This window comes from Caenorhabditis briggsae, assembly GCF_000004555.2.
Source record: "Caenorhabditis briggsae complete genome, chrIV, whole genome shotgun sequence".
In the NCBI taxonomy this organism is placed as follows: Eukaryota; Metazoa; Nematoda; class Chromadorea; order Rhabditida; family Rhabditidae; genus Caenorhabditis; species Caenorhabditis briggsae.
This window is the reverse complement of record NC_013487.2, coordinates 5,691,075-5,704,109: the sequence shown is the minus strand read 5'-3', so window position 1 is coordinate 5,704,109 and position 13,035 is coordinate 5,691,075. Positions and strand designations below refer to the sequence as shown.

The following is a 13,035-nucleotide window of genomic DNA, read 5'->3' as shown; positions in this document are numbered from 1 at the left end:
CCGGCAATGCCAGGCATGCTATGACCTCCAATGCAAATGCCACCCGGCATGATGCAAGGTATGCCACGAATGCCACCAGACATGATGATGCCGCCTGGAATGATGCCAGGAGCACCAATGCCTGGAATGCACGGAATGCCACCATCGACATCGGCAGCGACACCGGCTCCACCAGCTCAAAGTGAGTTTTCTAGAGAATTTCAATAGAGCGAACTTTCAATTTTTAACTCTTCACTTTTTCAGATCCCACACTAATGGTCGCCGGAAACCAACGCGCTGGAGGCGCCTCAGACGCTGCTAACCCTAATGGAATGCCTCCTGCCCATCCAATGTGGACACTGACGCCTCACTATCCCCCACCACTGCCACCATCGAACGCGACGCCCATGATGTTCCCAATGGGCGGTCCGCCGACGGCGCCATAATTTTTTTTCTTGTTGAATGATTTTCAAATTGCCCCGTTCTAACCCATTCATCTTCTTGTGAAATGATCCTATTTGTATACACTTAAACCCCTTAAAACTCACACCGGATAGTCTTAGCTTTGGGGTTTTTCAGACCCAAACTACGCTGAAAACAGAAAATTCTCAATAGTATTTGAGAAGCAAATTCATTCGAATTCCTCCTCCCCACTCATTAAAAATTGTAACCCATTTTCGTTTACCGGTATCACCCATCATGAAACTATTTCTCACCTTTTTTCTCCTCTCTCTCTCTCATACCCATCGCCAAATTTTGAGCTTCCCCCCGACACTCCCTTTTTGCATTTTTTACTCTCTCCCACCCGATTTTGAAATTCTCGCCGAAAATTGAGATAAACAGCATCTAATCCTTATTTAATACAATCTACAATTCATTACACACTAATAGCAATCGACCGGTAAAAAGTCACATTTAGAACGAAAAAAAGCTCTTTTTTTAAAAGAAGACGAAAAAAATGAGAAAGATCAATCCGGACCCAATTAGCAGATTTAGTTGGAGTACTCCTTGTTGAGAGCACGGCCAATGATCAAACGACGGACTTCTGAAGTACCGGCGCCGATTTCGTAGAGTTTGGCGTCGCGGAGAAGACGCCCGGCTGGGTAGTCGTTGATGTATCCGTTGCCACCGAGGATTTGAATGGCGTCAAGACACACTTGAGTGCATTTCTCGGCGACGTAAAGGATCACACCAGCACAATCCTTGTTGGAGATGTTTCCTTTGTCGGCTGCCTTGGCAACCATGTAGAGGTAGGAACGGGAAGCATTGAGCGTTGTGTACATGTCGGCGAGCTTTCCTTGGAGGAGCTGAAAGAATTTCGCTCGTTTTTTTCTCGCCATTTGGTACTTTTTTTCGTAAAAATTGTACGAAATTTTTTCCTTTTTTTTTTCTGCGTCTCTCGTTCCGGCGAACTATTTTTTCGTTTCGTGCATACACCGCACGCGCAATTGCGTATTTTTGTCTACAGTAACCCGCAAAAAACTTGGTTTGTTTAAAATATCGACTTTTGACATCTAAAAGAAGCATAAATAAAGCATTTTTGTAAATTTCGAGGCATTTAATGTCGAAAAATTCGTTAAATTTGTTAGCAAGGAATCTTAACATGTATTGTCGAATTAAAAAAAAAGTGGGACCTGAAAATTTGAAAGACGTAGCTTTTTTTGATCTACGAAAAAGTGCGGCAAAAACTTAATATTTCAGTTTTTCGCCTCGTTCGAGCTACTTTCGCAATCAAGTTCGGTTTTTTGATGAAAAACAGATTCTAAAGATAGCGATCATATTCCTACCAAATAATTAAATTTTGTTAAGAAAATCCCACTAAATTCACTGAAATAAGTTTCGTATACTACCGTAGTGTTTCTGGGGCAAGGCCTCGAAAATTGACCGGGAACCGCTCGCGAAATTTTCCAGGTCCCACTTTTTTTAATTCTACAATAAGAACTCTAGGCTCCAGTCTAATTGGCGAAATGCCAGGATTTTTGCAACATTACACTGAATCAAGCAGCTGTTTTGATATCTTTCGTGTTCAAAAAAAAGATGATAGGATATCAAAAGGTGCCGAATGAGCAAAAATTGTGTTCAAGAAAGCCGAAGAAATTGTTTTTCGAGTTCTAAGTAAGTCACCTGGAAAGATCCAATTTTCTGTCCGAAAGCAGTTCTCTGATGGGCATAATCAAAAGCGATATCACACGCGGCTTGCATCAATCCCAATGGTCCTCCCGACAGAACCAATCTCTCGTAGTCCAACCCAGTCATCAACACGTAGACTCCCTTTCCAACTCCTCCCATAATTTGGCTTTCGTGAATTTCGCAGTTATCAAAGACCAGCTCACAAGTGTTCGATCCACGCATTCCCAATTTGTCGAGTTTTGGTGATTGTGTGAATCCTGGAGTGTTCTTCTCAACCAGGAAACAAGTGATTCCGTGTTGATGCTTGGATGGGTCAGTCTTGGCGTAGACCACAAGAACGTCGGCGTCGGGTCCATTGGTAATCCAGAACTTTGTTCCATTCAGAATATACTTGTCTCCCTTCTTCTCAGCACGCAACTTCATACTAACGACATCGGAACCAGCTTGAGCCTCGGACATGGCCAAAGCGCCCATGTGTTCTCCAGAGATCAATTTTGGAAGATACTTCTGTTTCTGCTCTTTAGATCCATTACGGCAGATTTGATTGACGCAAAGATTCGAGTGAGCTCCGTAGGAAAGAGCGATTCCTCCGGCGGCACGGGACAACTCCTCCATTGCGATGACGTGCGAGAAGTAGTTCATCGCGGAGCCACCGTACTCAGCTGGAGCAGTGATTCCAAGGAGTCCTTGATCTCCAAGCTTCTTCCAGAACGGCCGCAGTTGGTCCCATCCGTTGTCCTTGTCGATTTTGTCGGCGAACGGGGCGAGCTCCTTGTCGGCGAATTGACGGATCGATTGGCGGAGCTGGAAAGGATCAGAGATTAGAAAAAAAAAAGAATTTTGCAGTTTTTTTTCCGGAACTTGTTTTGAAAAAATAATTATTATTGGTCGGAATCTTTTTTTAAATGCAATTTACCGTAATACTACAGTAAAAATTAAAATTAACGTTGGTCTCGACGAGAAAGCTGAAAATCCCACTGCAGAGTCGTTAAATACCTGAATTCCATCGGAAAAAACGCGGGAAAACTATTTTTCAAAAAAGATTCCGGCAAAAAAACCTTATGGCATGGTATTTTTCAAAAAAATTAGACTTCTGCTCAACTTACAGCAATCTCCTCGTCATTAAGACCGAACATGGAGTCATCGATAGGATGGGCCGAGAATTGACGAGCCTGAAGTGCCGCCCGTCCTCCGACGACACATTTCGAGAGGAGCTTCGATGCCAATGCGGACATGATGGGCCAAGAGAGACTCTGAAAAGTGAGGAGAAAAATTTCAAAGAGATGGGCGGGACGAAGTTATCTCTAGACGATCTTTTCGCGTATGTGTGTACTAATAGGGAAACTAATAGGGAGAAACGAAGATAAGGGAGTTTTTGCCCTTTTGAAAAAAAGGGTCTTTTCTCATTATTTCGGTTAAGGAAAAAACTAAAAGAGAAAGCGAGAGATAGAGAAAAGACGAAAAAATGGCGGAGTAAATAGAGTTTGAAAAGATAAAAAAAGAGACGAGGAAGGGCGGAGCAAAATGACTGTTTGTCAAGCTAGCAGCAGCCAACACACGTGGCGGAGCCCCCACGAGGTGTCTCGTTTCCATTGGCATGACGGGTAAAGGGTGATCAGTGATCTGATGGAAGTTCCATCACTGATATAGTTCAGAACTCATATGGCATGCCAGATGAGTAAATGACAGAGTTTCTACAGGAAATTTGAATTTAGTTCAATTTCCAGGATCAAAAGTTCAACTTTTTCTATAGACTTTCAAAACTTAGAGTTCTGTAGGCGAACAAAATTCAAAGCACACACTCTAGTTTACACCTATGGTGACGGGTGAGGGTGGTCAATGATTATTGATGGGTGGTCATTGATATAGCGTTCAAAAGTTCGTTAGATCGAAAAATCTTTTTTACATAATTTAAAAATTCCGGGCCGGGCCTGAAAACATTTTCAAAGCCCGGGCCCGGCCCGGAAGACCCGGTATCAAAAATTCTGTATTTTTGAGCTCTCAATATAATTTTCTCCATTTTTTATATTTTTTTGGATTGTTTGTCTGTTTGATTTAAAAAGATCGAAAAAACTCGAAAAAAATCACATAAGGGTCCCCCCTTATGTGTTTTTTGAAATTTTCAAAACTTGTGAAATGACGGGCCCGGCCCGGCCCGTTACAAGTATGCTTTTTTGGAAGCTTTTAGGCAAATGCATGTTCGGAATGACGAAAACTTAGATTTTCAAATTTTTGGAATTTTCGGAATATTCTGAATTTTTCAAAATCCAAATTCCAAAGTTGAAATCCCACTTTCACATCACAGAATCGCGAAAAATTGGTGAAAAATTGACAAAAACGAAAAAAAATTTTTTCGTTATTCCGCTCGAGACCCGCAAACAAACTTTTTCCGTGCGCCTTTGACATACTGTACTTGAAGGAGCTCGAATTCCGAAAAAAAGCTTCGGAAATAAAAATGGTCAGAATTCCGTTGCCAAAATTCCTAAAACGATGGAACAAGGAATAAGAATTCGCCAATATTCTAGAAAATCCATTTCTTCAATCGAAAAACACTGATTTCGCTGAAACGAAAATTTTAAAGCCAGAATCCAATTCTAGCTTTAAAACGACGCTCCTCCCTCTACCAGACCCCTACCCCTTATATAGCAACCCAAAGCGACCATAGACTAGTCTATAAACTATTGATATGGAAATCATGGGATCGGTTTCAAATAATTTGCAAAATCTTGCAAAATCCGTGGTCTTTAGCCGGAATTTGCAAGCTGAAGCTCATTCATCGACAGAAAAGATCCCTTTTTTGTAGAAACTGTATTTTTAAGATTTTCTGATTTTATAATTTAAGGTTTTTTATTTAAAAAAAACAGTCGCTGACTAGAGAACAATTCTAGTCTAGACAAGCCTCTTTACATATGGAAATGAGGCTTATCGTTGGTCGATCGACGAGCAAAAATCGACTGAATTCAATTTCTAATCGAATCTATACAATATATTCTTTACGAAAAATAGAAGACAATTGTGCTTTTTTTTGTTGCTGGTGTAAAGCGCTGTGACGCATTGCGAAGACGAACGAAATTGCATGAGGAAGTAGTTTTTGAAGAGAAATGAGAAAAAAGAACAAAGATTTTTGAGTTTTGAGCTCAAAATGTTGAGTTTTGTGCTTGGAAAAATGTGGATTTAAAAAAAAATGCAAAAAAATAAATTAAATTTCGGGCTACGGTAGACGATGGCGTCATATGTTACGACATCTTGCACAGAAAAATTCTCTGAATTTTTTCTCACAATTTTAGAGAACTTTTCTCTTGAATTTAAAGATAAAAATATCGAATTACGTCGGCGAAGTTTATGTTGCGAATTTTTTTTCTTATCAAAAGTACTGATAAGGATTCTAGAAGAAGTCGACACAAACAGCTGCCGAAAAAAAAAGGAAAAAGAACGTTCCTCGCTGCCAATTACGTTTTGAAGCAAGGGACAGACAAAAAACTTGTTTATAATAAAGTTAAGTAGCAAAAGTTGATGGCAAAAACAACATGACTAGAAGCGAATGAATTGGTGGAGCGATGGGAAGGAATATGCACATAAAATGGGGTGATTTCAGTTGGATGATAAGTGAAATTTTCAGAGAAAGGCAAAGGTCATTTTAGTTAGTTTTCCGGCTGAACTGGAGGCTCTTGCTCCTTGATAGAGCTCTTCTTTTTGTAAGTCTCCCGAGCGATTTGACGCTGAAGTTTCGTGAGTCGCTCCAGAAGCTCGTCCAGCTTCTGATGGGTGTTATTGACACGAATCGTCGAATCATTCAGTTTTCCGACATACGGAAGTAAGTCAACGGGCTGTTTGTACTCGCTCAAGTCACGGAGGTACTGGAAAATTAACTTTTGATTTTTGAAGTCTATACTTTCGAAACATTAAAAAAATCACCTCCGCCATAATTTCACAATCAGAATTCAGCTTCTTTTGAGACTGCTGCGTTGCCAGAATCTGTTGTTCCAGCTTTGTAATCGATTTAGAGAGAGTCCCTAGCAAAAGGTCGCCGGAATTAATCGATACTTCACCTCCAGCACTCGACGACATCATGATGGATTTGGAAAATACTAAAAAAAAACGATTAAAACGACAGGGAGAAGGAAAAATGACTCCGAAAATGGTGGGAAAGTCGGGGACAAATAAAGTAGCAGTTGATCCGATTAAACGGAGAGTGTACTTGTGACTCACTTCAGAGAGTCAAAATTTGAAAAAAACTGACTTATTTGAAATTGCTTAGTTGAATATAAGCTATTAAAACGATCAGAATGGCTTTTTAAAATCGAAAAAATCCTGAAATTCGATGAAAAAACAATTTTCATGTGAGGTACTGTGTACAATCGTGTGCAAACACCACGACGCACAATTGCAGACAGAGAAACATTCGAATTTTAGTTCACCTTTTGCTGTTCTAGAAATCAATAGAGTGGTCAAATGACATCTTTTAGCTGTTTTTTGGACTCTCATTCTATCGCTATCTCATTTTGTCGTCGTTGATTTTCTTTTTCTTCTCTGATTTATTGATTTTCTCCTGTTTTAGTCGACACCAAGAAAATGTACGCTGACGAAGTCGAAAAGGAGCGATCCCGTGGCGGTTTCAAGAAGAGCTTCAGCAGCGGATCTCGCGCAGGAATCGATGGAAAATGGAAGCGGGACATGTTCCAGACGGCGAATCGACCACAAAAAGCTAGCTACACAAACAAAAGCCGACAGACGAGCTTTTTGAGCAAAGCGGGAGCTGCGGCGGCTGCTGTAGGTGGTGGCGCTGCCCCCAGAAGCATCACAACGGCGTCGATTCGTGGAAGAAATGCTCCAGTAGTAAAGAAGGAGGTTCCAACTGGACCATCCACACTTTTCATCAGTAACTTGGCATCGTCGGTGACACAGGTAAGCGATGAGTCGTCGAGAAGCACGAGAGAATAAAAATTACAATTTTCAGGAAGACCTCGAAGAGCTGTTCGACCAGTATCATCCAGAAGTCGTGCAACTTCACTTTGATTCTGCTGGAGCCAGTCTCGGAACCGCTGACCTCGTCGTTCCTCAACCACAAGTGGCATTGATTCAGAAGGCGTTGGAAGGTGTTCTTCTCGACGGACAGCAGATTGAGGTGCTCGAGACGAACGTCGCCAAGCCGGTTTCCGTTTTCGATCGTATCAAGAAGGTTAGTTTTGAGGAATTAAAGGGTTCGGATACGGTCAGCGGTCGATCTGTGGTTTGTCGACTTTCAACTGACCGAAATGGAATCCTAATTTTCGACCCCTTTTTTTACGTTTTCCTGATGTTCCAGAAGCTTTTTGTTCCAGCTAAATCTCATTTGTTTATCGCTAATCTCTCACGTCAGAACCACAATTTTCCAGACAGACAACAAATTATTTTCTCTGAAAAACAGCACCAAAAACCAATCAATTCCCTTTTCCAGGTCTCTCGCCAGAACGACTTCAAGCCAAAAATGCGCGTCGTCGTCGGAAACCGAGGAAGAGTGGTGAAGGGAGGACGTGGATTCTGAAGTCGCCATAAAAAGGATCTAATTGCGATCTATTTCTGTTTTGATAATAATCTGAAATTCCATTTATATTACTCTCGAAACTCTGAAATCTCTCTTTGTCCCTCCCCTTCCATTTTCTTTGTCCCTCTTTGCAAAAAAAAATTCCAAAGGTCTGAAATTTGCTTTCTTTTGCTCTTTTACATATGTTTTTGTTGGTTTTAATCAAGAAGCACAATTTCGAATATAATAAAACGAGATTTATTGGAAGAAGGCTCTTAAAATTATTATTAGGTTAGACTATTTTAATTGAAAATGTGTGACGTTTATGGGAGAAGAAAGAAGCGATGGGAAAAAAGGGAAATTCTAGAAAAATATGAGAATCGAAGTAAAGGGAGAGAGAATTACACGACTAGAGGCAGTGTTTTGAGTAAATATTTTTGCATTTTTTGGGAAATTTTTGGGTCTCGAGTGGAAAAAAAATTTGGAGAAAAGTGGGGAAAATGGAGGGAAAACACCGTTTCATCAGGGGGGGGGGGAGAGAAATTAAATTAAAATTGGTAAAAAAATGGAGGTGCGAGAGAGTGTGTTCAATTGAGAGACGCAGGTGGCGAATTTTAAATTTTGCGATGAAGCGCGTGGTAAAAAGCAAAGTTCTTGAAACGAAAAGAGTTTTTCAAATGAAAAAAAGCAAATTATCGACTTTTCGAGAATTTCGGTCCCTCAGCTTCTAGTGATTGAACTTGTTGACGATGAGAAGAGCAAAGGCGAGAAGAGCAGCCGAGATGAGAGCGGAGCACGTGGAACACCTGCAAGAATATGAATACATGGAGAGGATAATTATGGGGGAGACAATGGAAATAGGGGTACTTCCGGAAGAGGAAGGCTAATTACTCAATGTATATTTCGAACAGATTGTTTCTCTTTTGGTGGGGGCACTTTGGGTGTCAAGTGGGGTGAAAATGCTCAGGGAAATAGAGGAAGTGTGGGAAAGCATGCATTATATTTGTATTACCGTAAAACCTCTAATAGAATGACACCCGGATCGTCCATTTTGAGCCTATATATCTCACTTCTTTTGAAAGATATTAAAAAGTGGTTAACTAGTAAAATGTTTATCAGGATATCAGCAACATTTTACTAGTTAGCCACTTTTTGATATCTTTCACAGAAAATGAGATATATAGGGTCAAAGTGGACGATCCGGGTGTCGTTCTATTAGAGGTTTTACGGTACGTTGATAAGAAAGTTTCTTTCTTTTTGGCAGAGTTGTTTTTGAGGATCGATATCTGACGCTCCAAGTGGTTTAGCGGGCCAAATTTTTTTTGTTAGAGAGCTGTGTTCAGAGGCTATTAGATCCTAGATTTTCGAATTTTCATCTCTCTTCGTGTTGAAGAAATGGCGATTGTTTTAGTTCTTATCCGACTGCACATTGGCAACTTGATTATATTTTTATTTTTATTCGGTTTTCAAACAGCTGGTATTTGGAAGAAAGTTGTAAATGTATATAATGGACATGTTCCGTCATCGCTTACAATTTGCCTTTTGTTTGAGGAATTCCAAACAAGAGAGTTCAGTTTGAAAGATGCCAACGGCCTAGTGAGTCTGATCTTCATCAATTGCTAAAAACCGGGGAGGTGCATCCATTTCAAACCATTTGTAAAATGTCACAGGCATTGTCCTCTAGTCAACCAAGTATTGTGGCCGGATCGAAGTCTCTTGGCAAAGACAAAATCTGGGTTGATTCGTACACCGTGTTTATCCGGACTACAATATGTTTCGTCATGTAGACAAATATGTTTCGTCATGTAGACGGTATGTTTCACCTATCATTTCTTCGCACGTTCAAATGGCTGGATGATGTCATTACAGTAGATGATAAGTGCGTAAGTTACTCTGTCAATGTGCGGAAGGGTCAGTTGATTGCCAAGAAATAGCTTGCTCTGGACGTCCAAGAACCTAAATTTTCCTTAAAAATAGGTATGCTATGAGTTTGATGGTCGGTCAAAGTAACGGACACTGGGAAGTTTTAGTTGAAAGTACCACTATAACTGCCACCTTGTGTAGTTCATAATTAGAAGATATGAACTTGACAGTCTAATCAAAAGAGGAGAAAAAACCAAAGTTTGCTTCCAGTGCGGCAATGCGAGATCGCTTGTGAATAGAGGGATCAGCCATAAATTCATGACCTTTGGCTGAATTGTTATTTTGCACTCATCGTATTCTCCGGACTTTGCCCTTCAGGAAAAGTAATATTTTGGAGCTCTTAAACGTCATCTTGATAGAGAATACTTTAAGTGAAAAGATGGCACAAAAAAGGAGTAGTCCCACTATTTCAATCGCAGCCCTCCTCGTTTTGGGCCGATGGAATCAAGAAATAACCGGAGCGTTGCCAGACAACTATTGATGCTAATGGACGTTACTTTCATTGATCTAGCTCCCTCCGCATTGAGAAAAATTTAATCAAAAGTTTTGCCAAAAAAGAAAGAAACTTTCTTATCAACCTAATAAATCAGCGATGTAAATCGAATCAGTCATGTTTATTAAAGATTTTTTAATATCAAGTTTGTGAAACAGTAATTAACAAATCGCACCATACACAGTACCGACCAAAATTTTATTAAATTCAGCTATTATTAGTTGAAAATGACCGACTCTACATGTCTAAAAAACTAGGTTGATTTTGTTGAATCAGACTAAAACTTTCAGAGTGTACTAAACAAAAGTAGAGCTTCAATTTCATAGTTGACAACTTTTTAGTAAGTTCAATCCAACGAGATGCACTGCTTGAAACCAATCAAGTGCCAAAATTTCCAGAAATATCACTGAATTCCGAGTAATGAAAGTTTTAGGCGGTATATCTCATTTCAATGAATCTGTTATAATATTTCAATAGTCCAATGTTACAGGAATGGAGACTAAAATGCAGAATCCATCATAAAAAATTCAGGTTTAACAATAGTATGTTTGGAAAAGAATTTGTGAACTACAAAACTAACTTCCTGTTTTTATTGGGTTCACCATAAACCTGTAATAGAAGCCCCTCACACTGTCAACTTTGAGCTTAATTATCTCAGTTCCTAAGCAAGATATCAAAAATCTGTCAACTGATAAAATGCGTGCGATATTATGATGAACAATTTCCGTTGACAACTTTTTGATATCTTTGAAAAAAATCGAGAAAAATTGGCTTAAAATTAAAGGTGGGGGACATGAAAAAAAAAATGTTCTCGAAATTCCGTTCAAAGATGCCCCTCGAGGAGTTGAACTTGTGAGGGCGATGATTGAGGGTGCGGCGCCGCTACCGACTGAGCCACGCGGGCAAAGAGAGAGCGCACGCCCGATTGCATACATAAAGGCGAGGACGACAGCTGTACGCAGCGTGACATTAAGCGTTGTACACCGTGACGGTAGAATGCATACTCTAGCTACAAAAAAACTACGAAAAATCTCCTGTCCCCCCACCTTTAAAAGTTAGAAGGCCCTTCTATCACAAATTTTGTATAAAAACGCATCAGACAAAATCCAATACTTTTGTGATTGACAAAAGTTGAGTATTGTTTTCCAAAAATCACTGTTTCAAATACTCGTTTTCAAACTCTCTGTATTTTTTCAACATTATTGACTTCTTTTCAGTACACTTACGTAACATGTCCCTTTGGACATCTCTTATCACATAGCTCTCCGTGCCATCCATCACGACAATTGCACTTTCCATTCTCGAGTTTTCCCTCATTCAAGCACGATTTGACGACATCGCAGTTCTCTCCAGAATAATGATTACCACAGATGCAGTGATCTCCGTTGTTACGGTATCTGTGCTGTTGAGTTGGAATTGTCTTTCGCCAGCAGGCCAAACGTTCACAGAATCTTCCGTCCCATGGTGGTGGACAGATACACTCGATTTCCTTCTTTCCAACAGCGATAGTTCCGTTGTGATGGCACATGTGTGGGGTGCATCTGAAATCATATAAATTGAAGTTTTTTTATTCGAAAAATTGAAATTTGGGATAATCAAACTTGGTATCTAACAGTGCTCTAGTGTCCCAATTGATCGTCAATCCTTTGAGCTCAACTATCTCGGTTCCTAAAAGAGATATCGAAACTCTGTCTACCGATAAAATATTGGTGATATTAAGACAAACATTTTATCAGTTAACAGATTTTCAATACCTCTAATAAAGTCCGATACAATTGAGCTCAAAGTGAAAGAAAAGGGTTTCGTTCTCCTAGAGGTCTACAGTAAATTTCAAAATTATTTCGGATGAATTTTATGTTGAAAAGAAGGCAAGCCCAATAGAATTGTAGGAATAAAAATATTATATTTTGAGAACCAGAGAAACGGTGAAAATTATGTTCAAAAATCGCTGATTCAGAAGGTTATAATTTTTGAAAGCGAATTTCTGAATATGATGGGTTAATAAGGTTAATTTTTCAAGCAAATTCTTCCCCAACGTTCAGCCTTTTATGTTGATATTAGTGTGGATTAGATAAATTTCAGGTTTTCGAAGGGAACTTTCGTTTTGAAAATTCTCAGAAATTATACAAATTTTAGAAAAACTTCGAATTAAAATTTCAAAATTTTTCCAATTTTCAGTTTCAGATAACCATTAATTCCAATTTTTTAACATTTGAACATTATTTTCATTCCTACACCTTCTGTAATTTTTGCCAACCCCTAAACATCCCTCAAAATCTACTCTCCTCTTGCAAAAATCATCCACAGGTGGATAAAATAAGATACACGAAGCAAATAGATGGGGGAAAAGTCGGCAAAATCCGGTGTTTCTTTTCTCTTTTTTTCTCATTTTCGCCACAATCACCACCTCTTCGTCTTCATCCTTACACATGTATGTTGTATGCCCATCTATCCAGATAATTTCCCGTTCCCCAATTCTCTCTCTCCATTCTCAGGTGGACACATTGAATAAATGAAACAGTTTGTGGATCTATCTGGAGGAGATCAAAGCATAGACAAAAAGCGAAAATGAGGAGCAGTTGTTGAACATGGTTTTTTCGTCGTAGGGAATTAGTTCGATTGCTAATCGTTCAGGATTTTTTTTGGGAAGGAAGTGGAGAAAGGGAACAATAAGAGAGCTAATTTAGGAAGATGGAAAGTTTTCCGTTTCAAGTTGATCGTAAACATAGCATCTTTGTTTTTAAAAAAGTTCGCTCCACTACTTCAGGATCTTTTTTCAAAATCGATTAGAACTTATAGAAAATTCTGGCTTTAATAAAACAAACTTTCCATTTTGAGCCAATTTATCTCGGTCCCTGTTAAAGGTATTGAAAAATGAAAAAAGAATAAAATTTAATTTGTGTTATAATAAATGTTTTGTTAGTGGACCACTTTTCGAGACCTTTTCCCAGGAAGATGAATTGGCGTAAAGGACACAGTCAGGGGGCCCTTTTATAACAGGTTTTAC

General features: G+C 39.4%; 6 protein-coding genes across 6 annotated transcripts in view; 2 read left to right on the top strand and 4 right to left on the bottom strand.

The window, feature by feature from the left end:
* The window catches only part of CBG19977, a gene marked incomplete at both ends in the record, with an annotated part of 3,187 nt that extends 2,762 nt beyond the window's left edge, over nt 1–425 (top strand). Inside the window, 3 exons of the mRNA XM_045235305.1 lie at nt 1–38; nt 59–181; nt 244–425. The exon at nt 1–38 is cut by the window's left edge and continues 987 nt beyond it. Of these exons, the coding sequence (XP_045096926.1) occupies nt 1–38; nt 59–181; nt 244–425 (343 nt within the window). The remainder of the gene's footprint in view (nt 39–58; nt 182–243) is intronic.
* A 546-nt stretch (nt 426–971) lies between these two features.
* On the bottom strand, nt 972–3,344 carry Cbr-ivd-1 (the record flags this gene model as incomplete). The annotated part of the gene is made up of 3 exons (XM_002633866.1): nt 972–1,286; nt 2,104–2,913; nt 3,216–3,344. The coding sequence occupies 3 exons, from the start codon at nt 3,342–3,344 to the stop codon at nt 972–974; spliced, it is 1,254 nt and encodes a 417-aa protein (XP_002633912.1).
* Nucleotides 3,345–5,750: 2,406 nt separating this feature from the next.
* Nucleotides 5,751–6,180, bottom strand: CBG19979 (the record flags this gene model as incomplete). Its single annotated transcript, XM_002633867.2, has 2 exons — nt 5,751–5,966; nt 6,025–6,180. The coding sequence occupies 2 exons, from the start codon at nt 6,178–6,180 to the stop codon at nt 5,751–5,753; spliced, it is 372 nt and encodes a 123-aa protein (XP_002633913.2).
* Nucleotides 6,181–6,681: 501 nt separating this feature from the next.
* Nucleotides 6,682–7,633, top strand: CBG19980 (the record flags this gene model as incomplete). The annotated part of the gene is made up of 3 exons (XM_002633868.1): nt 6,682–7,014; nt 7,067–7,288; nt 7,547–7,633. 3 exons carry the CDS (start codon nt 6,682–6,684, stop codon nt 7,631–7,633), a joined length of 642 nt encoding a protein of 213 aa, XP_002633914.1.
* Nucleotides 7,634–8,339: 706 nt separating this feature from the next.
* The window catches only part of CBG19981, a gene marked incomplete at both ends in the record, with an annotated part of 15,650 nt that continues 10,954 nt past the window's right edge, over nt 8,340–13,035 (bottom strand). Inside the window, one exon of the mRNA XM_002633869.1 lies at nt 8,340–8,418. Within this exon, the coding sequence (XP_002633915.1) occupies nt 8,340–8,418 (79 nt within the window). The remainder of the gene's footprint in view (nt 8,419–13,035) is intronic.
* On the bottom strand, nt 11,181–11,556 carry CBG19982 (the record flags this gene model as incomplete). Its single annotated transcript, XM_002633870.1, has 2 exons — nt 11,181–11,211; nt 11,255–11,556. 2 exons carry the CDS (start codon nt 11,554–11,556, stop codon nt 11,181–11,183), a joined length of 333 nt encoding a protein of 110 aa, XP_002633916.1.